This window comes from Nelusetta ayraudi, unplaced genomic scaffold (genome assembly GCF_046127955.1).
Source record: "Nelusetta ayraudi isolate G7.1 ecotype Tasmania unplaced genomic scaffold, CSIRO-AGI_Nayr_v1 ptg000008l, whole genome shotgun sequence".
In the NCBI taxonomy this organism is placed as follows: Eukaryota; Metazoa; Chordata; class Actinopteri; order Tetraodontiformes; family Monacanthidae; genus Nelusetta; species Nelusetta ayraudi.
In genome coordinates, this window is record NW_027466058.1 from 6626713 (window position 1) to 6652894 (window position 26182).

The 26182-nt window shown below is 47.5% G+C and overlaps 1 protein-coding gene across 1 annotated transcript in view; it reads left to right on the forward strand.

Moving 5' to 3' along the window:
* ptk7b (protein tyrosine kinase 7b) overlaps positions 1-26182 on the forward strand; it is a 74203-nt gene that overhangs the window by 41630 nt on the left and 6391 nt on the right. Inside the window, exons 3-11 of the mRNA XM_076019005.1 lie at positions 9401-9700; positions 16580-16682; positions 16782-16966; positions 19541-19688; positions 21270-21400; positions 23722-23988; positions 24879-25015; positions 25115-25250; positions 25720-25839. Of these exons, the coding sequence (XP_075875120.1) occupies positions 9401-9700; positions 16580-16682; positions 16782-16966; positions 19541-19688; positions 21270-21400; positions 23722-23988; positions 24879-25015; positions 25115-25250; positions 25720-25839 (1527 nt within the window). The remainder of the gene's footprint in view (positions 1-9400; positions 9701-16579; positions 16683-16781; positions 16967-19540; positions 19689-21269; positions 21401-23721; positions 23989-24878; positions 25016-25114; positions 25251-25719; positions 25840-26182) is intronic.

The window sequence follows — 26182 nt, forward strand, 5'->3', positions numbered from 1 at the left end:
AAGGCAGCCTCGCTTTTGAACACGGTTTTCAATTAGACACAGAGGAATGAGCACAAAGATGAGCTGCGCTGATTTATAATACCTGAAGTCAGTGTCTTTTTTTTTTCTTTCTTTTTGGCTGAGTGAAAAGAGACGGCACGCCACAAGAGACTTGTTCTTCCTCTTTTATTGCTTTGATCCATGTCAGCTCGCCAGAGTGGGCTTGCGCCTCTGTAATGGCCGAGGTTGAAGACTTGTCTATTTGTCCCCCTCCTGTACGATCCTCTGATGTATAATTCATAGAACCAGGAAAAGGAAAGCCTTGTTTCGTGCACCGCCGGATGTTATCAACAGAAAAAGAGCCATGTCAGTTTTTTCCGAGCACGACCTCTGCTAACATTGTGTATCTGGCCAAGTTGTCTGCGTCTAAGCCCCCTGAACTTATCTGTTAGCAATGACATGCAAACAGCACATATTGGAACCTGATAATAGTGATACCGCATACGTTGTTCTTTGCTGACTCCAGACGAGGGATGAAATAACAAGGGTTTCAACTGTTGTAAAAGAGGTGTATCGTCACTTGCACACTTAAACTTTGGACTTCATAAAACATCTTTTTTTTTTTATCTGAACGGACCCTTTTGAATTTTTTTTTAAATGTAGAAAATATGGCTTTGTGAAATGCATGAAGTACATTTACCCTTCAACTTATCAACATCATCCTTACCTGCAATGACAGTGAAATGTAGCTGCTGGTTTGCCGACTCAGGGAATCAAATGAAGAGGCGCCACCTTTGACTGAATACTGGCTGAAAGCAAGGAATGACAAGGTTTTGTTCTGGCGCAACTCCCAACAGTTTAAGTCCTTTCAGGCCGACGGCGGTCAGTCAATAATGAGGTCAGCCCCGTCGCGGACACCGACATTGTACCTGGGATGAATCCGTCCTGTTTAACGTTCCTCCTGTCAAGTAGAATGAGACGGCCTGACCTCCTTGCTTGGCCAGCGTGTCTGCTTCACGCACCGGTGAGTCCTCTGTGCAAATCACCGTGGACTTTGTGAACCTTCGCGGCATTGTTGAAAACACTGGCCGAGGGTTCAACAAAGCACTGACGTGAATTCCAGGACAACCAAACTCAATTTGGCACAAAAGTTCTATATTATCTTTTCTCTATTAAGACTGAAGTCGCATCGGTATTTAACGCGGCTTTGCATATGCGTCGCTTCTCACAGATCACATGTCTACGCTTTGGAAAATTCTTGTTATTCTAATATGTGAGACAAAGGCAAACAAACAATGAAGCAGTGTTGCTGTGTATGCTGTTATTCCAGCTGCATGAGCCCGTAAACAACTGTCAGTCTGAGGTTTCTGCCAGCCGCAGTTTTAAGAATGCAGGCTGAGGTGACTAATGATTCACTGGCAATCTCACACACACACACACACACACACACAGAGCGGTGTGTTTGACAGGTAGCTCGACGGCTCTGTCAGTGCGCCTCGTCGCTTCCCATGACTTTGCCGTTGTTTCAACTATCACAGTTTTTCGTCTCAGACTTGATTGCAGCCCTCTCAAAGTGTTGTGACACTGCGGTCGTCGTCCGTTGGGCTTCATCAGTTGCCAGCGTGACACTTATCTGAGTTATCTCTGTAATATCCGTCTCTTATTCGCCACTGGTTTCTCCTGAGGCTTTGATATGCGATATGAGTTGAAGAGCAGACAGGAAGTTTAGTCCTCCAAAAAAAAAAAGTAGCTCAACTGACAATTTCCAACAGCATTCTAGCATATTCTTTGTTTTTTGTTATTATTAAAAGTTATTATTAAAAGCTTTAGTTCAGAAGAAATTACTCACCAAGTGTTTTTTAATATCAATTTTAGATCAAAGTGTCACATTTGAAGCTGTTAATTGCAGTAATTAAACGAAATGCTGTCATTGATTTAATCATGTGAAATATTCTGCATATAAATTAATTGGCAGAGAAGCCAGAAATTATTCACAATTTATAATCCTCTTGCTCCCCATAAGATTAATATTATCTTTGATGTTATTATGACAACAAAATATATATGATTGTTTCCATGAAGTGTCACTGAATTTTTCTTTATTTTTTATTTTTTTCCTTTCTGCTGATTGCGAATACTTGGTCCAAACAGCTCAGTGAAACTTGATAAGATCTTGATAAATCGCAGACAAGACTTGATATGAATTGCTCACGATTTGACAGCTGGATCAGGAATCAAATCCAGGAGTCTTGCCAGCTTTCCTCGCTTGAGACCTTTGTGTGATTGCTTTCAGCTAAAGGGCACTGCACTACCCAAAATAAATAGCAGTGATGGATGTATGTCGTACGGCACCATAATTCACCGTCCTCTGCAGACACTGACGCCGTTTCATCCACCTCCACTTCGTTGCGCAGCGTTTTGCGTTATCGCTGCCCTTCATTGGGAAAAACAAACAACAATTCCCGGCGAGGAATCCAAGCTGATATGATCTCCATTTAGAATCCTCCATCAAAGCAGCTCTCCCGTGGCAAGAAGGAGGTTAATCGTTCAAACGGGGATTCTGTGTTTACTGCAGTGTTGCTCACCTCCTTTGCAGTCGTGGCGCTGACCTCTGCGTGACCTCCCGATTGACGTTAATTAAATGAAAAAATGTTCATCACGCATCCGCATCTTGCCAAGCGCTCCCTCCCAGATTCCCACGTGGGATCCAGAGCTGCGCATAATTGATTCGGTCGGAGGCGCCCTCGTCACGTCTCTTCCATTTCCTTTCGGTGCACGTTTGAAGCTGCGCCTCTCTGTTGTCAGTTCGAGCAAAGTTGCCCCCAAGTCTGCCCTTTTTTTTAATTGCGTGCGTGTTGGCCTTTGCATGAACGGTGATCTTGGACAGCGATGAGATAAAGTGATCAAGAGGAGTTGGACTTGATGAGTGAAAACTTTCCCCCGCAGCGTTCCGCCTCCGGTCATTTCCGACGAGGTTTTCAACGAGGCTCGCAAATGCGTGAAAGCGGCCCACGTTTTGGATTGACACTTGGGAAGTGTTTCACAGCTCTATGAGCGTAATGAATACGTGAAGTTAGTGTGACAGTCTTGTGTGTCGGCGGGGCGTCGCCCAGGCTGCTTCTGGGCGCTCCTTCGGCTCCGTCACTCAGACGTTTTACAGCAGCTGTCCTGCTTTCGACACGGCTCGCCACTCGACCGCTGAGCCACACACGCACACACACACACGCACACACACAAAGGCAGGTTTGATCCCTCACAGCGGGCGTTCCTGCTGATTTGCTGGGTGCTGCCGTCTGCGACTGTCGCATGTGCGGTTGTCTCTCCCTGTTTACGGCTCACGGCCTCAGACGGGTGTGCGGCCTCTTCAGAGGCAACGCTGCGATGGGGGACCGCCTGCTGGGGCGGCGCAATCCTGGGGGAAAAAAGGATTCTTTGGGGTGACATGATGACATCTATCGTGTCTGTGTTCATCTGACGCAATAGAGTGTTAAAACTGTTTTTTTTTTTGTTTTTTTTTGGTGAAATAAAAAAACCACTAAAGCATGTCTTTATGCTTCATCTTCACAATTGATGTAATTTTCAGATCTGACTATTGTCTTTTAAATAGTTAATATTAAGTTTGCTGCAAGCTTTTTTGTTTTTGTTTGGGTCAATAACTAGTTTATTAACCAAAAAATACAAAAATAGAAAAGAGAGTACATTTCCAGAATGATTTTGTGTGAAGTTTAGCTGGGGATTTTATTGACTACAATTCCATAACATTTCTAAATTTAGAATATTTTAAATTGGAGAATTGGAGAATTATTATTCGGGGTTTATCGGAATGACCTGGAAATTGAAGGTATTTCAAATCTAACTCTCGAACTAAAATACAACGGTGCAACCAACTCCTCCTCATCAGTGTTGCAGCCAAGCCTTGCTGAGATTTTGTTCAATTCTGGGTTTATTGAGTTTCATTACCATGTATCCCTGTGAATTCCCCTGGAAAACGTCCAACTTTGAAGATTCCGGGAATGTGACAAGACTATAAAAAATTCACTCGACTAATGTTTTCTCGCAGAGATGTGTCGCTAGCCTGCCAGTGAACTCTACAAAAATGAGAGAAGTCCATCCTTTATTTATTAGGCTTGTTCCACTTTACCGAAAGTGTGCATCAAAAACACACAATTTCATGTTTCAAGTGTGAAAAGTAGAGCATTTTTGCAGGTGATCGAAAACAGAGGGCTAAATACTGTATGTTGTTTTCTGGTGTGCCTTTTTTTTTTTTTTTTTTAAATAATAATTATAATTAATTTTGCGAAACTTTTCCACTGGAATCTTGGCTGAATGAATTTTTTTCTTTCCATAACATGGTCTAGTTAATATTATAAGAAATCTAGAATCTATAGAAATCTTTACCGCTGGTGCGCCAGCACTTGTTCAGAGCCAGTCTTGCGTCCTCTTGCGTTAGGCCACTGCTGAAACATTTATGCAGCGTCGGTCCCACGTTGTCATCCGAGCTCCTCTCCGTCTGAAGCAGCAGATTGGGCAGAAGACAGAGGAGAATGGGGGGTGCCGGGGCCGCTGATGTTGCCCCATTATTGTGGGTTCCGGCTGTCAGGCTAACTTAAACCCTACGTCCAGCCGACAGCCCCGACAGCCGAGCCACGCTTAATGGGGTCAGCAGTGTATTGAGCTGTAAAGGAGGATCCTGACACACAGCAGAGGAATTCCACCCCCTCTGAAGGTTTTCCCTCTCCGACTTCTTCTTGAATACCTTGATTACAGTGCCAGGCTACCCCCCCCCCCCCTCACAAACTATCTCCGTAGCCAGAAACCATTCATATTTTATGGACTTTGATGCCAATGCAGACAGCATTAGTCTGTCTGGATGAGCCTTTTCCTGGCAACTGCATATGGATTTGTATTTGCACTAGGATTATTCTTCTCTTATGATTTTTGGGCACCGTGCCGTTGCTTTTTAAAACAGAGACAGCGTTTTTAACTTCTGCTTTTATAAACACCTCACATTCCTGTTCTTGCCTGAGCATATTTTACAGACACAATGACCAGCTTTAACGGCTAAAGACGGAAGTCTCGCAGGTCATTCATTTGGGCCGTCTGTAAAATCTTTATTGCTCATTTTCAGTATTTTCCCAAAACTTTACAGACTTCATGTGCTCTCTAATAAGCGCCGTGCAACTTAATATCAATAGTCCTAAAAGTCAAAGGTAGTCTGTGACATGAAGTTTTCCACCGAGCACTAATTCTCTACCACTCCCAAAGTGATTTTTTTTTCCTCAACCAGTGTGCCTAATCCTCCTGCTGGGTGAACTGGTACCTTCAGCCCCCTGGTCGTAATCCACCTCTCATTTGCTTCCTCTCCACCCTTTCGCACTGTCGTTACGTTTACAACCTTGTTCATGTTTCAGATCGCAGCCTTGTTCTGCACTTTCTTTAATGGTAGGTTGCTGCACTTTAACAACTGTCAGTCAGCGAGACACCCTCAGTCTGGTCAAACTGGTTTGTATCAGGCTGACAAAAAGTTGGAAACTGGTCTATTTGAAATTGTTGTGTAGTGGCCCATTTGTTCACATTAATATTGTTTTGTTTTATGTTTTTGGGTTGTTTTTTTGATTGGTTTCATTTCATTTTTTTTGGAGTCCTTGACCTTGGACCCTACACCTTTGCGGTAACGAGGACATTCCTGCTCTGCCGCGTCTGCCTGTTTGTCTCTCCATTATCTGTTAAGACTCTCTTTCAAGCACTCTCACTTTGAAGTGTTGGGAGTGGGTTCCGATAGCTTTTGCCCTGCTTATCTCTTTGCAATTCACCAAGTCCACAGGAAGGCGTTCCCTTTCCTTTAGCTCTGGAGTAACTCGGTACAAAAGTTGAGCGTATGCAACGTTCGATTGATTTTTGGCCCAATAAAGAAAAAAAAAAAAAAAAAATGGTGCGCCGCAGCCGCGGCGGTTTGGTGAGGTATGCCGGAGTCAAATGTTCTTTGTGCAACAGATGTAGGTCAGGGTGCCGTCGCCGTTTGATCAGTGCACTTCACCTGGCAGAGTTCCTCAGATCTAATCGACTGGCTCTTCGCTCACACGCTGTCTGTCTCCCGAGTCGTCTGTCAGCCAGTGGTTAATGAAAACTCGCCTTATCTGTTTGAGCCGTCGCTGCCGGGACTTTCCCCGCTGAGCTCCCAAAATCCAAAAAAAACCCCGCCACGTCACGCTGCGTGTAGGATGGCCCACCGCACGCGCAACCGTTAAGCTTCTGGTGGAGCCGGCGAGCTCGCCCAGCGGCCCGACTGACTGAGTGGAGTGTTTGGGCTGCACGTCGGAGACGACTCTATCGAACCCTCCCGTGCCCATCTGCTGCCTTTCATCCTGTTTTTTTCCGCAGATGAAACGCATTCAGCCTCGCAGGAGAATTGTTACAGATGACCTCGGTCGATGCGGCGTGCAGTAAATCACGTAAAGCTACATATGTGTGTAATGTTTCAGAATTCAGGAGGATCAATATATAAAAGACGGACACGTATGTTCGTCGTAGGTTATTGAGTTTTTTTTTTGTTTTTTTTTACTGTTTTATGCCAGGTAGTATGAAATCAGTGAAAAGTGTCCAAAGCTTGATGTTGCAGAATTGTTTGCTTTAACCAGAAGCCCAAAGAATCTTATGCAGCCACAACAGCTCACAAATCCCCCAAAGTGGTCTTTTCTCATTGTCCGTACATGCAGACAAAGCAGAAAGAGGAACATAAGATGTGCAAGATTAGGTTTTATTGGATGAGGAAAATATTAAGTATGAGATGTTCATCGTCTATTAAAGAAGACGCTTGGTTCTTGAGTCCTGGTGCCACACATTGAAGGAAATCTAATACAGTTGAGCAATGGGTTGATGTGTTTGGAGCCACATTTGGCACATTTGACAAGCTGATTTATTAATATAATCAGTTTGTGATTAGAAGCTGCAAGTCACTGTCTGCCAGACCTCTGATGTCTGAAATGACTTAATTGGTGTACAAGTGCTTATATTTGAGTCTAATATATTCTCAGCTGAGTTTAAGAACAAGCAGGAAGTGATGTCACACGCTCACTGAATGTCGCCGGCCACTACAAATGTATCTCCAACAAAAACTTGTTTTTTCATGTCAGAACTGACTGACAACCCCTCCCTCTCTCCCTCGCACCCCAGTCCACCCACCCATCGCAGCCACCTGCAGCTGAGACAAAGGCGAACCTGACTCAGAGTCTGGAGGTGGGGGGTAGAGGGATCCACGAGGTGGGGCGGTGAGGATCAGTGATGGAGGAAATACCTCGTCTCATCTTTACTGGTCTGCCTAATTGGACGCTATTGAAAGATGAGCTTTGTTCTTGGCCCACGTTCCTGCGAGAGGGACTGAAGACCCCCCTCACTGACGCACAATCACCAGCGGGGATCTGCAGGTGTGGGTAGCCTTATTAAACCCGGTGGTGGGCCGCTCCTTATCATTGCAGGCCCCCGACTTCAGTTGCGATAACAGACGGTGACTTCAGTTGTGATAATATTTTGTCAAGAAGGATACTAAAAGGGAATGTTTTCTTGAGAAAAAGTGGGTGATTATTATTGAAAGGTTACTAGTGGAAGGTTTTTTTTTAGTCCTTTTAGTCTCCAGATTCATCCAAGTCCGTATTGGAAAATGAGGTTAAATATACTTGATCTTGTTTGTTTTGATCTGTAAAATGAAAAGTTGGACTAAGCCAAAGGTGTTGTGCTCTAAGTCTGTTTCCACATTGTACTGCTATCCAAAGACTGGGGTTTTACGATTGGACGGGACTTGTCTATCCCGAACAGGGGACAAATAAATAGTTTCATGCCCGTTAAGTCGTGTAGCCACAGCTCCAGGCCTCCTATCAGTGTGAGGGCTGACACTGGAATGCGTTGTTATGCCGCGCTGTTTAACCAAAAACCTTGTCAAAGCCTGTGGGGGGCAGGGGGGAGTGATGGGCTTTGAAATGCGAAAAAAGCCTTTGAGCGTGAAGAATTAAAGTGAAAAAACATCCAGTTCTACTGCAGGAAAATACCACATCAGCCGCGTTAGTGTGCCCGGCAGCGGCAGCGGAGCGACTTAGAACTCTTTCTGTGGGAAGTTGTCAAGTTGGATGAGCGAGGATTAAAATCTCGGTGCTGCAGCTGCCTTTCAGGGGTTTACTTATTTTGAAAAAAAAAAAAAAATCTACATTTAAATGCCATTTATCCGTATTTCTACTTCCCGTCCAAAAAATATACCTCCATCTTTTCCTTTTAGCATTGTTGTCGCTAATAAACCGCAGCTGCGAGGCGACTCAGCCACTGCGGCTCGGAGTGGCACGCTCGTGTCGTTTTCGCTGCGGCGATGCGGCCAAATAGAGCAGAAAGCGTGTCCCTCTCACACGACGGCGCTGCGGGCTTTGAGTGGGGACGGTGTCATGAGTGGGAGGAATTAAAGGTTCAAGCGTGCGTGCCGATGTGCGTGCGCGCGGCACATCATCGTCTCGATTTCCCGGAGACTGCGGCTGCGAGGCCTTCGCCACGGCCCTCGCTAATGGAAAAGAAGCGTTTTCCCCTTCACGCCGGGTCTGGCGATTTTTTTTTTTTCTTATTTAATGACAAAATAATTCACGGCTCGCCGCCGTCGTCTAAACACGGCGTTCCTCAGCGAGGCTAAGTGGTCGCCGCGGCCGACGGAAAAAGCAGTAAAACGTTAACTGCCACGCCGTTCTAATCCAGAGGTGGCAGAAAGTATTCACATTCCGTACTTAAGTCAAAGTGCAGATACTTGTGTAAAAAAAAAAAAAAAAAGTTCGTAAAAGTACTGATTAAACTCCTTTACTCAAGTAAAAGCAAGAAAGTACGGTTCCTTAAATGTAAAAATTCTTTTTTTTTTTTTGCCATTAATGAAAAAATATGCATTGATAGTTTTGCAAAAACAAAAAAGTTGTGACAGAATAATGTGGACTGAGTTGACCAGAGGTCCTGCAGGACCATCCGAATCCTTCTTCACAAGTTTGCTCTCAATACTACTGCTGTTTCTTGGCTTTTGTTTTTCCAACTGCAGCACAACCAAACCCTAATCAGTAATGGTTATGAACAATGAGGCTATTGAGTGTCAACAAGCAATGTTATTTTCTACATTTTTATTTTGTCTCTGCGCTGAAAACGCACTGAACCTTGACCCCAAAGCCTCTAAAGTAATCTCCTTCTAAAATATGATGAATTAGGTGAATTACTTTGAATGTGCATCTTTTAAACATGTTTTTCTAATGTAAGAGGTAGGAAGTACACACGTTTGTGGCAAAATGTAGCGAGTAAAAATAAAAAGTCTTAAAAACAGAAAAGGAAATACTCAAAGTACATCTACCTGTACAGTAACAAAGTATTTCATCTCTGTTCTAATCGCTCCAAACTTTCCTCCCCCCCCCAGTTCTGTTCACCGGCGCCGCCGCTGCCATCCAGTTCACCAGGGAGCCCAAGTCCCAGGACGCCCTGCACGGGCGCAGCGCCATGCTGCGCTGCGAGGTCAGCGACCCCATCGACGTGTCGTACGGCTGGCTCCACGACGGCCGCAGCCTGGAGAGCAGCGAGCGCCGCTTCCAGGAGGGCAGCAACCTCAAGTTCATCGCCGTGGACCGGCAGCTGGACGCCGGCAACTTCGTGTGCGTGGCCCGCGACGCGGCCACGGGCGAGGAGCTCCGCTCCACCAACGCCTCCTTCAACATCAAGTGTGAGTTGTCTCTCGTCCGTCCCGCGAAGTTCGCCGGGTGAGAGGGTTTCACCGCGGCGCCGGGCTCGTGCGTCCGGTTTCTGGAACCGAAGAAAAAGGGAGGGTTAGAGTGGGGGAGCGAAACAAAGGTGGCGGTGTAAGATGACAGGTACTATGAGCCCGAGGAATGTTTCCACCTTGTTGCCTCACTCTTTGTGGCTTCCCTTTTTCCCCTCCACCAAAGGAAACTGGATATGATTGCCACCGAGCGTGCGTTTCTAGCTGCCTATATCTCTTTAAAAAAAAAAGAAAAAGAAAAAGAAAAGGCTGTTGTGAAAGAGTTTCTTTTCCCACATACAGTCAAAAGGCTTTTTGTCCCAAACTTACTCAGCAGTGTAATTTAACTTTCATGCTACGTAGTTATTTAGGTTTAGCTCGGAGGTAGTTTGACACTGCCCTCTTTTTTCTGGTCCCATTAAGGGGGAGGCACAAGAGTGTCTCCATTATTTTTTTATTTTTTTTGTTGCTTAGAACCCACAAGCGAACCTCACTGACCCTCTTTAAGTTTCACATGAAGCCATGGGAATTGTGCGCAGCCCTGTTTGGGATAAATAACAACCTTTTGCATGTGTTGTGAAAGCAACCCCCCCCCCCCCCCCCAAAAAAAAAAGTCCCCCAAGGTGCTCGTTCCCGCTGAAAGGCCTTTGTCTCTCTGGCAAACACAATTTACCTCTGATGTCAGCAAAAAACAAAACAGAATGTAAAAGAAGGAGTAAAAAAAAAAACAAGCCCATCTGGAATTCGTTGCCCCCCCACCTCTTTTGTTACGTTCTGCTTGAAGGTTTCGAGGGAGGTGGATTGTTTAAAAGGCTGATTGCGAGAGCAGACGCGGGGACGTTCAAGTGTGTCACCACCAGCGAAGATATGCGGCTCCGGGCGTGAAACGCAAGCCCAACATAGCCTTTTTTTTCTTTTTTTTTGTCCTTTAACCAGATAGTTTGAGGAACACATCACTTTTGGGAACCTCGTCTGATCTGAAGGAGGCCGCCGTCATGTGACGCAATTAAATATGATATGTGGGTCGGTAAAGCGGAGCTGACAGACTCGCACGGAGCAGGAAGAAGTGAAGCGCCGCCGAATAAAAGGTTTCTAATCTCTACGGCCGTTTATTTTCTCGGCCTTTGGACAAGAGGGGGACATATTTTCATTGGAGGACGGGGAAGTGTAATCACTTGAAGAAGATCTGTTGCTGGACTCCTTTCATCGTGTCCAAAATGAACACGGGCTCTGTTTATATATAAAAGCGGTGACGCGTCTTAACTGGGTGCAGTAAAACTGAAATATCGCACGTGCGGCTCCGCCCACAGTCCAAGGACATCTGCAGTCCTTCTTCCAGAACGGCAGGTCATGGCCGCAGTGAGTGGTTCCCTCAGCTTTGCTCGGCACTCGTAGTCCGACGACCTGGTGGACGTGGGTTCGCAAGTGATACAATTTGAGCACCACATAGCATCCAGTCACCGCGTTCGACAAAGGGGAGCATTTAGCTGGCGGTGAGTCGGATATTTAACAGGGACTCGAATGAATAGTCACGCGCACAGTGATCTAATGGAATAATGTTCAAGTTCAGTGTTGGTCAGTTTGTGAGTCTGCTGTGTAATCAGAATTGCAGCTATTATCCCGGCAGTTCAACACAGCAACTTCATCGAGCAATATGAACTCGCAGTGATTTCACTGTACGCAGCAGCAGCAGCAGCAGCAGCAGCAGCAGCAGCAGCAGCAGGGTCGTCCAAATTTCCACTCTGAAACAGGCCCAGTCGATTAAAAAACATTATTCATACGGCACCAGAACCGCCTTCGATTCCTTTTGCTTATGACAAAACCACGGTCGAACTGTTGTTAGCTGCCCCTGAACACCACAGAAGAAGAATCAGAAGGACCAGCTTTGAACCTGACCAGCCAGAGTCGTGATTCTGCTGCAAGGACTGGATGGTCTTTTCCAGTGCAAACACGTCAACACCGGAGGTCTTTTGCGGTGGCAAAATCAGTGTTGCAAAGCTAATGTCGCTGCCCAAGTAGGAAGCCTCGGGCTTCAGCGACCCGGATACAGTAGCACGAAACAAATCTGATTGGTCCGGTTGAGTGGAATGGACTTTCTGTACCGCATATACGTGAGATGAATTCAAAGGATTGAGAAATCCTGCCATTGACTTGCGTGACCTCAAGAACCTTCTTTTTGTAATGCCAAGAAAATGACGCACACTTTTAAACAGAACTGAATTTAAGAAAAGAAAACGCGTCAAGCTCATATTTCTTCCTGTCAGGTGCCGTAATAAATTTACGAGGGGCCTCTTTAAGGTGTCCCTTTAAAGATTGATGATACGGTGACATACTGTCGAGTAGAAAGGGTTGCATTCTTATTTATCGCCACACATTTTCATCAATAGCTGAAAGAAAAATAGATTTTCCCGTTGGGTTTTGTTTTGATTTTCCTTTGATTCGAACAAACGCAAACGTCCAGCGGCACGCGGCCCTCAATCACCTCTAATCCCTCGTGCACGCCGCCCGTCATCCTCAGACACGCTCCTCTCAGTGTGGCTGCGCGCAGGTTCGAGGTCCGCGCCGCGGATCATTACCGTCGGATCGCGGCGTGTTGTGACAGATGTGCTCATATTTGCCCAACATGCATTTAACGGACGATAAAGCCGCACGCGGCTTTGGAGCAAAGGAGCCCCTCCGGCATTAATCCTACATGTGGGCTCGCTCATGTGTGTGCTAGTTCGCGTGCACAGTAGTAAATGTGGGTTGGGGGATGGGTGGGGAGGGGTCAGGGGACGTCTGTTACTCCGTATGTACAGTACATGGAGTGTATAGGAGTAAATTGACCTACAATCCTCTTCTTCCTCCTCCTCCTCCTCCTCCTCCTCCAGACAGAGAGAGAGTTAATTTATCTGGGCCTGAATGGTGGGTGGGCAAATCCTGCCCGTCGAGAGTTATTCAGAGTAATTATCCCCCCTCTGTTTTCGCTAATAATGGTCTTAGACCCCCCCCCCCCCTCCTCCCGCCCCCACCTCCCTCGGCCTCTCTTCTTTTGTCCTGCCCGGTCACTGGGTCTCCATGGCGAGGCTGCGTTCGGCGGCGGCATCGTGCTCGACCGCGACCGTTGTGTTTTTTTCCCCGGAGGCCAGTCGGGGCTCGGGGCGAGTCTCGGGTGACGCGATTCAGGCTGACAGCGTTTCGTTTTGTTGTTTTTTTTTGTCTTGTTTTTTCAACCCCAAGGACACAGACGCGCAGCGCGCACAGAAAGAAAAAGGGGGAAAATCAAGTAGCAACGCGTGGAAGCAGGAGCGGGCGGGGGACGTACGCCTGGATATACGATCACTCAGCTGTTACGTGCATTCCTTTTCACACCTCGACTTTCCTGAGAAACTGCCTATAGCTGGAGGCTTTTTTTTTGTTTTTTTTGCAAGCCGCTATTCCTCCCACTCATTATATCTCACAAGTCCCTCCAGTATACAAAGACTACTTTGCAATTGCTTTCCAACACTGCGGCGGCGCTCCTGCCTCTCCCAGAACAAGGGAATAAAATCCTTCACGTCTTCAGCCGAGTTGGTGGCAACCGGCAACACCTCCAGCAGCCAGGTGATGCTTGCACCACTCTGAGCGTGGCGACTCAATCTTGTTTTCCTTCCCCTCCACCCGCGGTGCGACAAAGCCGTGCCAGCTCCAAGAGGGTGAAATTGTGGGGTGGTTATTTTCCCCGGCTGAGATGCGGTGCTACATTTCCTGTTATCAGCTGACGGGAACGCAGCTTCTCAACACCCCCCCCACGACTCCGACTGTCAGCTTCTCCCCCGCCGAGTGACTGCCCTTCACGTGGGTTCACCCCCCCCCCCCCCCCCTTCCTCCTCTCTCTGCCCCTGCGGAGCCGCCACAGCATCTTCCCGACTCGCTCTCATTTGCATCCCCGGCCTTTTGACCTCTGCCAGCCACAGCTGATAAAATCTGACACCTCATCCGAAAACGGCAGGCGGGGTCTGTTCCCAGGACTCCCAGGGGGCCACTTTTTTTTTCTTCTTTTTTTTTTTTTCTCCACGCTGCAGAGTCGACAGCGCGACGCTTCCCTGCCACATGTTTTAGATGTTTTGGTTATTTTACCGCCCATATGGTGCTGTCTGTCAAATAAAGACACATGTTTCACCCCCCCCCCCCCCCCCCCCCCTTCCCTGTACTCCACAAAGACGGGCTAGCACGCGACGCCGAGAGATGAGCGCTGCCGAACATCTGCCTTGTCGATATCCACCGTAGTCCATCTGTTATCGTGCCCGCGCTGATGGAGCTCCCTGCCCTGCCTTCAATATCATAATTATACGCCCCTAATTACTCCGCGATGCTGCCAGCCTCGCTCTGACACTTAGTCATGCATTCTGAGGGGGATTACGGGCAAATAGTCCCGGCTAATAGGTTATGAAAGAGCGCCTTCTGTTTTCGTTTATGGAGCGGACAGCTGGAGAAACCCGAACTCTGAATGGAGCCACTTTTCAGCGAGGGCCCGAGATGTGCGACCGTCACGAACAGCCCGGGTCACTTTGGTGACGAGCTCACACGGCCAATTGTTGTTAAAGTGCCGGAGCGCCAATGGGTCAGGAGTGGTCGAAAATTAGACGTTAGCGTGTGTTAAGCGAGTGTTCATTGTTGGTAAAGGTCAGCCAGTGCGACCTCTCCGCCTCTTCGCTGATTTCATTTTCCGGTGTTACATTGGTCTTTTTATTCGTCCCTCGTGTCTCTTTCCGCTCACAATACCTGTTCAGTTCTTTTTTACTCCTTTTTTTACTACTGAATTCTGTCACTGGAATGTGAAATATTTCCTGAGGACGTCAGAGGACTTTTTTTTTTTTCTCCTTGGCTCTCCTCTCCCTGGTGACTCACTGTTTCACCTTCTGGTTTCATCGCCACCTTCATGCCTCCAGTGCCATAATTACGTGTCTGCGCAGAGTGTCTGGCCCTCATCATCATCATCCACATCATCGTCCTCTCCTCCTCTTCCTCACCCTCCACGCCGAGCCTTTTTCTCAGACCACTGCAATGTCCTTGCCTGAGACACGCAGCCAATTAGCGTCTTCTGCAGGGCCGTCAGAAACCATCAGATCTCCTGTGTGCTTGGGGGTTTAGTCGGTCGAGGTGTCGCTTCTCGTCACCACGTGCACATGCTTTGGAGAGTCGTATACACACAAACACACACACACACACACACACACGATGTAACCGTGTGCCAGTTGTCTTTGTTTGGGTTGGGAAGCTAACGAGAAGGAGGGCCAGCAAGTCTCCCATCATGCCTTGCGGTGCACAGAGTGGCCCCGTGTTCATGCTCTGTGAAACAGCTTCCTGTTGCGTCCCCCCCTGACCTCTCAGTGGCACCGTGCCCACATTACTCCTCCTCTTCCTCCTCCACTCAGTCTCGCACCCAGGTGGAGCAACTCGTGCCATGCATTTTTCATAGATGACCCCAAACGGCAGCAGCAGAGATGCAGCGGCAACACTGAGCCGGAGGGGCCGTATGAGTTAATCATGGAACGCCCTGCATAAATGCATGAAATGCGCACGCAGCAACACGCAGCCAGACCATAATAGATAAACCAGAGCAACACAAACCAACGCGCCCTCTGAGTGAATCTGGTAAGGAGGCATCCAGCAACATGTCTGAAAAATGCCGTCTGTGTCATAATAATAATAATAACACTTTGCCCCATTGCACACGAAGCGTAAACATCCAGCATTTGTATAGTCAACACGCTGGAAAAGAAAAGGGGGAAATTCCATCGAGGCCACATCCAAGTTCAGCCTCTCTGAATTGCTGAACTAATTTGTCATTTTTTCCAGCGGTGCCTCTTTCCGCCATGTCTCCCGCTGAATTTTTTTCGAAGGGCCGTAAAGAATTTCTGCACACTTGAGACGGCCTCGTTGACAGGGCGATGAAATGCGCAGTGAGATACGTTTTGCGTTCGGTCAGACCTCGGAAGTCACGCCACCATTTCTCACGTGTCGACTGGGGATCAATTGTCTTTTTGGTTCATCTGTTTAGTTCATCTGTCAACGTGACAACCATTGATCAGCTCTCACGTTCCCTGCGTGAAGAATCTCTGTCATCGCTCTGTCAGAGGGTTTGGCTCCTCCCACCGATGCTCCCCGGCCAAGCGCGCAAATGTTTATGGGCTGCTCTGACTGTACAGAAGCCCTCAATGTGTTTTCCATTAAGAGTCTATTGAGAGGCCGGTGGAGGCTTGGCTCTGAAAGTTACGGGCCAGTAGAAGCTCACAGCAGCTCCTCCTCTGGCCTCTGTTCCCGAGTTGCCGTCACCGCCAATGTGCCCAGCCGCCTTCATCCATGCCGCGTCCATTAGCATCACCCCTGTCCAGCAGCCATCAACTACAGCAGTGTTTTTCCACCACTGTGCCATGGCACGCTAGTAAAGATAATGAGTGAGATAATGTCAGGTGCGACGTGAAAAATCATCCAATTTCACTTAATTGGTCTAAAAAAAAATAAAATAACATTCCATTGTGGAGTGACTGTGCTTCAAAAGGAATGTGAGCCTATTTTCCTCCCTCAATTCCTCCCGGGATATCAGCTTTGTGTGCATCTAAACAGGCCCAGGTCTCACACCAAGTGAGTAGAAATACATTAAGAGACTATATTGTCTTTATTAGGAAAAAAATCGGAATTTTATAGTTGGTGGTGTGCCATGGGATTTTTTTTCACTGTAAAAAATGTGGCGTGGCTCAAAAAAGGTTGAAAAACACTGAACTAAGGGACAGCAACTTAGCTCGATCCTCCCCCACTCACTGTCCAGCTACTCCCATCTGTCCTTTCGTCTTACCACTCTTTTTTTCCCTCCACGGGCAGGGTTGGAAAGCGGCGGCGTGACGTTGAAGGAGCCGACCTCGGAGGCAGAGATCGAGAGCTCGGCGCCGGTCACGTTGCGCTGTCACATCGATGGGCATCCACGGTGAGTCCCCCCCTCACCCCTTTGCCCTTCTGCGGGCCCCCTTGCGCGGCTGTCATTAAGTTTTACTTTCTCACTTTCACCGTTTTATCTCGCTTGCAGGCCTACGTGCCAATGGTTCAAGGACGGCGCAAAGCTGAGTGAGAGGAGCCATCAGATCAACAACAAGGAGCGGACGCTCACCATCAAGAGCGCCAGTCCGGACGACAACGGCCTGTACTACTGCTGCGCCAAGAACGCAGCGGGACACGTGTGCAGCAGCAGCAACTTCACGCTGAACATCATAGGTGTGTGTGTGTGTGTGTGTGTGCGAATTTCACTGTAGGGGCCTCACTGCGCACAGTGTCGAGACCTAATGTTATGTACAGTATATCAAGCCCATCTGTGAAGTGTATAATGAGCACTTTGTGATGTCACAAAGGGCATGGACCTCTTTGGTGGAGACACATTCAACCAGATGTTTGTTTCACAATTATATTGTAAAACAATATAGTATAAATTAGTAACATGATTTGAATTATAATAAATCGTAACAATTTATAAATTTACACGATTACAGAAGAAAAAAAAACAATATATGAAGCAGGTGTCGCAAGCAATGCCTGTGAAAGTGTAAAAAAAAGTCATCTTATTGTTTGTCTGCTTCAAAAACTGTTGGTGAATTACGTTTTCGCCACATGGTTTTCTCGTTTCTCGCTCAATTCACCAATACAGGGGAACCTTGAAATCATTTGCGCTCAGGCTGCCGGTAATTACAGTTCCTACATCCGACAGCCCGCTCAGAGAATTTTATTTTCCACATCTGCCAGGAAGTGCAGATAAAGAGCAAAGGGGGGCATTGTGTATTAGCGCATTAGAGGCGAGATAGAAAGAGCGGGAAGAAACGCTGATGGCGTTCCTAATGTGATTACCTGAGAGTGTGTTTGCGCCTTCATTCCTCTGCCACCCACGCGGACAAAAAAAAAAAAAAAAAAAATACATCGTAAACACAAAGCAGAGCCAACAATAACATTAGCTTCGCTTTTGTGCTTACACACTCGGGGTTGTTGCTGCGCCGTGTCGCGTAGGGACGAACACGGCTACAGCTGTGTGTGTGTGTGTGTGCGTGTGCGTGCGTGCGTGCGTGCGTGTCCGCCACGGCGGCAGCGCGACACGGAGCCATTACGGCGCACAAACCCGCAGCAGCTGCGCACGAAACCCGACGCCGTGCGCCACTCCTAATTAGCCACCTGCGACACACCGACACGGCAGGTTAGCACCTGGCCGCGTGAAGAACGGGTAATTGCGGCGTCTCGGGTTACCGCGCCGCCGCTCTTGTGAGGGGCGCTGCCCCTCGGAAGAGCACGCTGACAGATTTAGACAGATTTTTCAACGCGTCGCCGCGGCTTCTCGAGATTCAGATCTTCCCACCGGCTTCCTGGGTGGGCCAGGTGCTGCGCGCCTTTCTCTTGTTCTGCGCAGCATATCCCCCACTGGCACCGAACTTCCTCGGGCTGTTCGCCCGCGTTTGCGCTCGGACCTGCTTAGAGGATTTTTTTTTTTTATTATTATTATTATTTTTTTTTAATCGTGTTTTTTTTTTTGTTTGTTTTTTTTTTGCTCTTTTGCGTTCTAGAGGAGTAAACAATTTCCCTAAATCTGTGTTTCGTCTAGGCTGTATGCAACTAAACAGCTGCACGTGGCAGGGACAGGTGGCAGAAGTATTCACATTATGTACTGAGGTATAAGTACTGAATGTGTATCAGTACGGATTATTGAATTTAAAAAAAATACTCTGGTTTGAGTAAAAGTACTTATTCAACTCCTCAACTCAAGCAAGAGTAAGAAGTAGAGATACTGGAATTTAAGAAAAAATAAAGAAATACAAGAAAAGTATGTTTTCCATTAATTAAACAATATTAACTTTGGAAAAATGACAAAGTTCAGACAAAATAATCTGAACTGAACTGACCATATGTATCTACATGCTATCAAGACGATGGGCATGTAGATATGCTTTGGACAGCTTTGGAATTTTCAGTTCCAGAATTTTTTTTATTTATTTTTTTTCGACTGCAGGTCAGCTAAACTGTAATCTGTATTAGTTGTGACCGATGAGCCATTATTGAATGTTTACACTTTTAACAACAATAATCAATGTAATTTTCGACATAACACATCAATTACTTTTAACAGAATTTGTATCTTTTAAACACTTTCAAACGCAACATTAACAAGCATGTTTTTCTAATGCATGGAGCACAGTACAGATATTGTACAAATATTTGTGATCAAATGTATGAAGTAAAAATAAAAAGTCATCAGAAAAAGAAATACTCAACTATAGTACAGATACCTAAAATCTACTTAAGTACCGTAACAAAGTATCTGTACTTAATTTTCACCTCTGGCGGCAGGTCGCAGCCTCTAAATGTCTGGCAGACTCTGCTAAATTAAATTTGAAGGGAAATATCTGAAATCCTAATTTCATTTCATATCGAATATCGACTTGAGCGCTCAGTTGTTTCCAAGCAGTTGACCCCACTTTAGCCTTGAAAAACCACTTTCTTGGAGCAGCACGGTCCAGTCCACAGAGTCAAAAGAGGAGGATGAGATGACGGGCCAGATAGCTTCAAGGTCTTTTTTCACTGACCCCATTCAATCTCCTCAGGGCCTCTATGAGGTGTTGACACACACGCAAAGCCACTCCCTGGCCAGTATCACACAGCTGCTGCTGCTGCTGCTGCTGCTGCTGCTGGTGGCGGTGACCCTTAATACCGGCCGCAGTTTAGGACTGCGGCGGTCCGCGCCGATGCAACTTGATGGTCCGGTGCCCACGGATAGAAATCATGCAGACGTTTTTTGTCTCCTTCCCGGCGCAGATAAGAGCTTCCCGAGGCCGGTGGTCACCCCCGAGGACCTGGTGGTGCTGAGGAATGAGGAGGCCACGCTCCACTGCCAGTTCACCGCCGTGCCGCCCCCCACCCTGGAGTGGTACCACGAAACGGAGCTGCTGGCAAACAAGTCTCGGTACGTTGAGCGCCGGATAACTCCCAGCCCCCAAAACCCCGCCTCACCTCCCCTTTTAACCTATTTTTTTTTTCTTTTTCCCATCGTACATCTTTTACTCCCCCTCATGTGTTGACATCATGTCCCCCCCCTCCCTCCCACTCACTCACTCACTTCACTCCCCTACAAGCTCCGTCTTGAGATCTTTCTTCCAACCCAACGAGGCAGAACTCATCCGTGTGCCGTTTCCCTGAGATGGATAGCATATTAAGGAATATTATTCTTGGAACGGTAGCTTGTTCCTCGGCTATGCTGCTGTGAATCTCCCTACAGCTTTGCACATCGTCGGAGTGGGGAACACATTGCCCTCTGGCTACATGCTAGCGTGTACTGTAAATCTCGTCAACACGTAAAGGACTAAAATATTAAACCAAATCTATACTCTGGAGAAAAAGTGCACCCCTCAGGGTTCGCTGGCGTCTACCCTCATGCGTAGCCATCATTATGTTCTTAAGCCTGGCTTAACCGTCTCCACTCGGACTCCAATACTCCGGTAGCCGGTTACTTGTGTAATGAGCTCGTGAGAGGTCGCGTCGGCTCTCCTCGACAATTGATGACTCAGCTCTGGGATTGTAGCAGGGAGGATAAGAAGCCCGAATATGAAAACACGCGCGCACAGAGCAAGAGTATTTCACAGCGGCGCCGGCGTCAGGTTTATTGATCTTGGGGCGAAACAACGGCAGGCTGATCCGAGGGGGATTAGCGTCTTGTTTTACACCTGCGTCCGTTTACGGATCCCCATGGGGTGAGATTTTTGTGATTCCAGGGAAGAAAACAAAAACTGAGCTCACGGACATCTTGGTAGCCCCTAAAATATCAACAGCATCCCTGCTGAGCGTCAAGCCCAAAGTGCCTTTGGGTGAATTGGTTGTGCTTGTTTTTTTTTTTTTCACAGGGAGAGACCGTTTCCTCAGTTATGCTCAGCGGTATTTGTTATCCATCTCGCACAAGAAACAGAAATAGGAGCCCCCCCCCAAACCCCCCCGCCCTGGTGCCGAGCCAGCCAGTCGGTCTGGGATCAATCCCGCTGTTGGAAAACCCCTCTCTGGCAAAACCCACAGCATCCTACATGTATCCGACGGCGGGGGAAAAAAATTCCCCCCCCCCAATGAGCTTCAAAGTAACTTCCATTACACGGACGTTATGAGCTGTTAAGTCCAATATTTGCAGCTGTGTGGGAGGCCCAGCTCCTCGGCTGTAATCCCTGGAGCTGGCCGAAGGTCGACCTTTAATTACTCCTCGTCCAGTCCATCACCGCTGGCACCGCACCTCCCCTCAAGCCTGCCAGAGGACGGTCCACTCATCAGGCACGGCAGAGGGCTGAGCGGGGGTCACTTATCTCAGCATTAACATTCATTTGTTTTGAGAGACAGATGGCCCGGCTCACAGCGAGGCCGGGCCGTACAGGTGAACTGCCAAGCCAAGTCCGTGTGTGTGCTTTCCCTCCATCCTCTTAGCTTCAAGGAGCCCTGAAGAAAGGTGTGTGCGTGTGCGTATGTGGCCGAGAATCATGAGCCGTTTGTCTTTTTTCCCCCTTCGCAGCGTGACACTTCTGGCCAACGGCAGCCTGCTCATCAGGCAGGTCAAAACCAAGAACACAGGCACCTACAAGTGTGTGGGCCGCGGCCTCGGGGGCTCCCAGGTCACTTTGGAGGCTTCCATCCTGATAGCAGGTACACACACATTCACACTATACAGTAACTCTTGTTCTTTGAAGCACTGTCATTGCAATAGTGTGTAAATTGACCCTTCCTTACTCTTTCATCCACATCTTAGACCTATATATATCTATGTATGTGTCTGTGCATGTATAGAGATATATATACACACACCCACATCACATACATCAGATTTGCACCAACATTTTTAGAGATTGCGGTAAGGTCATGGAATTGAGTGGGAACCCTGTATATATATAGGACGCACACAACTTGCTTCTAGTTTTTTTGTCTTTTTTGAATCAGAGCAGAAATGTTTTGTTGTGTAATCTCTGATGTAAGGAACATTCAGTTTGCATATTCTTGGCTTCTTTTGCCCCTCTGCTAACTCCGTAGCTACACGTATTAGATTCCTTTGTGTGAGTCTTGGTCCTGGGGTGAGTCTCATCTTGAATGCCAGCTGACCTCCAAGAAAAATAACACGTTGACAGCAATTTCTGAAAAATCTGAAATTGCCTCCATCATTTTTTCTTTGTTTGTTTTTCTTTATCCTCTGCTTCTTCTGTAAACGGTGCTTTACTGTGCATTTTTATGATTAAACCAAATGTTTAAAAATGCGATTACCCTCCACTCTGCATTTTATGGAAATGCTGAGTATTTTGTGGGAACCAACATCAGCCTCAGTTCCACAGAGGAAAGCACTGGCTTGGATGTAAAAGCACGCACAAATGATGTTGTATCACTGGGAAGGTTTAAACACCTGTGATTGAGTAATCTGAGATTAAGCAGGGGGGCCTTTATACTGTGTGTTTATCCTCCTCCTCCTCCTCCTCCTCCTCCTCCTCTTGGCTCCTTCACTCGGAGCTCGATCCCTCCCACGATAATCTCATTCCCCCGCCGACATCCGGCCCAGCTGCATCCACTAGTCGCGCTGCCGCGGAGCATTTTCCGACTTCCCCTCTGCATTATTGCCTCCGACAGCCGAGGCCGCTCGCCCCAGCGAATCCCCCGCAAAGAGTGGCGACTCCTTGGCCCCGAGGCACGAGACGGCACACCGGCTGGCTTCGTTTCTCAAGACAAGTGACATAATTGTAGGGTTGTGAAATGCTTTATGTCATTATCCCCGCCCACCTCTGATTTTTATCTGGGATCAAAACAAAAGAACAAAAGTAGCTTGGTTAATCGCTTTCCATTGAAACATTACATCTGAGGTAACCAAAAAAAGAAAAGAAAAAGACACGGCTGTTAGACTGCGCATGATGAAGACAATGGAGTGTAATGCATGCTGGGAACATCAACTGTTGATGAGCCAATCCTCTGCAATATTGCAGAGTGAAGTGTTGGCTCCGTCTTACCTGGAGGCCCAAAAAGCAGCTGAGTTCTGAGATTTAAAAAGGAGCTCAAAGCAGGAAAAGGCTGCAGTATCTTCTCATCTTACTAATCAGCCAGCATTTAGAAATGCAAGTGCAAGCAAGTCAAATATTTTGAATGAGCTTAGGGCTGGAATTTCTCGTCGTCTCAGGGTCCCCGGGTGCTTTATTCCTTCCTAGCAGCCCCCTTCTGCCCGAGGGTTTTGGATTAACACGGTTCAACTGTATCTGCAGTTTTAACCCAGTGAACCGCGGCTCCACTTAAATACCTTAATTCACTTAATCTGATGGTAATCCCCGCGGGCATTATAGGGGATTGTGTCACAGTAGAATTCTGTATTTAGGGGACACGTTTAAGCAGCCGCTCCGTCGCGGCTTCCCCTCGCTCAGCCGGCTCTCGCCTCATTCCTTCTCCCTAGCTCAGCTCCTCTTTCATTCCCTTCGCCATTAATTGATTTAGAGCTCAGACACATAGCGGGTCAGATCTACTGACCAGCTTTCCCAGTTTTGTTGGCCAATATGGCATTAATGACTTCCATTCGGGACGCACGGTATTAAACCACACAGCGGCCGGAGGTCCCATGACTCTTTGTTGCGTGGATCGCATTCCGCCTCGTGCGAAAGAAAAATAAAAATTGATATGAGCCACCTCACAAAGGCCGGACCTAATACCAACTCACAATCTACAGTACAAGAGCGACTGTCCTTCTTTTTGCTCAGTTGTTAAATGACATTGTCGCTCGCTGTAGAATCACAGGATTCTTTCTACTAGGACAGGAAATCCAGTGCCGGGGCTGCGAGCGGGGAGCTTTAATCCAGGCTGCTAATTAGATTCGAAATCAGAAACGCCTCAGCGGCCTCGTTGACCGATGCTTATCAGCGGCCTCGTCTAAATGGAAATGGCTGCTCTTTTTTTTTTTGTCCCGGGGGCTGCCTCACCTGCTTCTCTGCTCCCCGAAAATGCAGAGATCGGCGAAATGGCGCCCAAGATGTCCCACGTCCTCACCGGCGACAGCCTGCAGCGGGTGCCCTGCCGGCCCCCCCGCGGCAGGCCCGAGGCCCAGGTGTGGTGGGAGCGAGGAGGGCAGCGGGTGCCCACAGAGGGCAGAGTCTACCAGGACGGCTTGGATCTGGTCTTCAGCCCCACGCAGGAAGACGATTCGGGCGTCTACACCTGCGTGGCGGAGAACAAGGCAGGGAGGCGGACGCAGGAGGTCACCTTCACCATAGCCAGTAAGTCCGACACAGTCGCATCAGCGGATGAACACTAACTTTCTCTCCTATCACAAAGAATAAAAGTAATAAAAAATTGACAATTATTTTTAGAACTTTTTTAAAACCATTTTTACGTGACCTTTGAATATAAACTTAAGGTTCAGCCTGATAGAACCTTATTAGAGGTTCTATATTGATTCAAGATTGACTTTGCCGTTGTTTTCTAAGTGCAATATGTGCAAAAGTGCAATACTAACCAGACTTTCTAGAAATCACCAAAGTCCAGCATTTACTGCTGATGCTAGCTTCATTATTTTCACTGAAATAAGTCATTCTGGCAATCAGCCCTTTGTGATGCCACTGAAGATGCCACTGAAGGCGCCACAAAGTCCTTTGTGACGCCTCATCCAGGCCAGTGGTAACCTCCTGTAAGACCACCTGCGACTTATTTCTGTCTACATCCAAACTTCTGGAAGTTGCAGCAACATGCATATTGAATAGATAAATATTTAATCCCTTGACCTTGAGGTCACGGTGCTTTGTTTGTCAGTCATGTAGACATAAATTAATGAAATCTGTACTCAAGGCCTGAAGAAACATTGTAAGATCAGGAGAAATAATAGCTGTTGCTTAATGGAATTGAAAAATCTAAAATAAAACAGGAACAAAGTACTGCATGTCAGAGCAAGTCATTGTCTGATTGCGTAGTTGTCGCACCAGTTTTACAGTGTGTTTTTAATTAGTTTTTTCCCCTCTGTAAATTTTCCCTGAGTTATTTTTTCTTGGAAAACTTGGCCTGTTCAGTCAGGGAAAGATATTATGTAAACACCCCCAGCTCAAAATGTCTCTTGTAATACTTCATGATTATATAATTCCATTTGCTTCTGCGTGTGCGTGTGTGTCTATAGCTGCCCCAGTTTGGGTGACGAGGCCTCAGGACAGTTTCTTAGAGGAGGGTAAACCAGGCTACCTCCACTGCCTGGCCCGGGCCAACCCTGAACCCGAGGTCACCTGGATGCGCAACAACTTATTGATCACGCCCGAGGTCAGTCAGTCAGTCAGCGGACACATTAGCGTCCACGTCCTTTTCAAATGCATTCTATTTTCTTTTCTCAACTCGTTCCCCCCCCCCCCCCCCCCCCAGGACTCCCGTTTCAAGCTGTTCCCCAACGGCACCCTGCGCATCAACAGCGTGGAGGTCTACGACGGCCTGATGTACGGCTGCGTAAGCAAGACGGCCGCCGGCCAGCTGGTGGGCCAGGCCAGAGTCAACGTGCTAGGTGAGCCTGATCCATCAAACGCAGGATTTTGCGAGCGCCGAGGCCCAAAGCCACGTTTAGGACGGTTGGTGATTGATGGCGGGAAGACGGAGGAGCTGCAAAGCTACGAGTTCCGCCTGCAGGCGGGAGAGTGCAGACAAATGTCTCATTAGATAGGAGAAACATGTTGCGTGGCGCGTCTGTGAGTTAAGCGTTTTTAATATCGAGGCTGCCTCTCTCTTTTTTTTTTTCTTTTTTTTTTTTTGTCTTCCGAATAATTTAATCAGCTCACATCTCTGTTCAAGCATTGCACGCTGATGTTTGTGTTTAGTCTGCCCTCTCCTCTCCCCCAGCTGATCTCAGCCTCCGATAGGAGGGATTTATTTTCTTTCTTTTTTCATATTCAAATGACTTTTCCTGTGCCGTCCCCTTTCACCCTCCCCCCGTTGTGTAACCCCAATGCGCCGTTTCCACTCTTCTTGCCTTCCAGAGAAGCTGAAGTTCACACCTCCCCCGCCTCCCGCTCAGTGCCTGGAGCTGGACAAGCAGATCACCATCCAGTGCTCGGCCAAAGGCAGGGAGAGCCCCACCATCCGCTGGAGCAAAGCAGGTGCGCACACACACACACACACACACACACACACACACACACACACACACACACACACACACACACACACTCAATGGCCTAAACCGAATGAATATCAATGGAATATTAAAGGCCGATCTTGTGCAACTGGCCGATCTTATGCAACTGTGAGGCAGCCCTGTTTTCCTTTCGCGCTAATGATGATAAATGCGACTTCCATGGAAAAAAGCCGGAAAACACAATTTACAGTTTCCAACAAGGAACAGGGAGATTCATCATCATGGATCGTTTCTCCTCTACATCTGTGTTTATAACAAATCCCCAGCCCTCCCTGACCCCCTCCCTCACCTGCTCAGCTTGCACC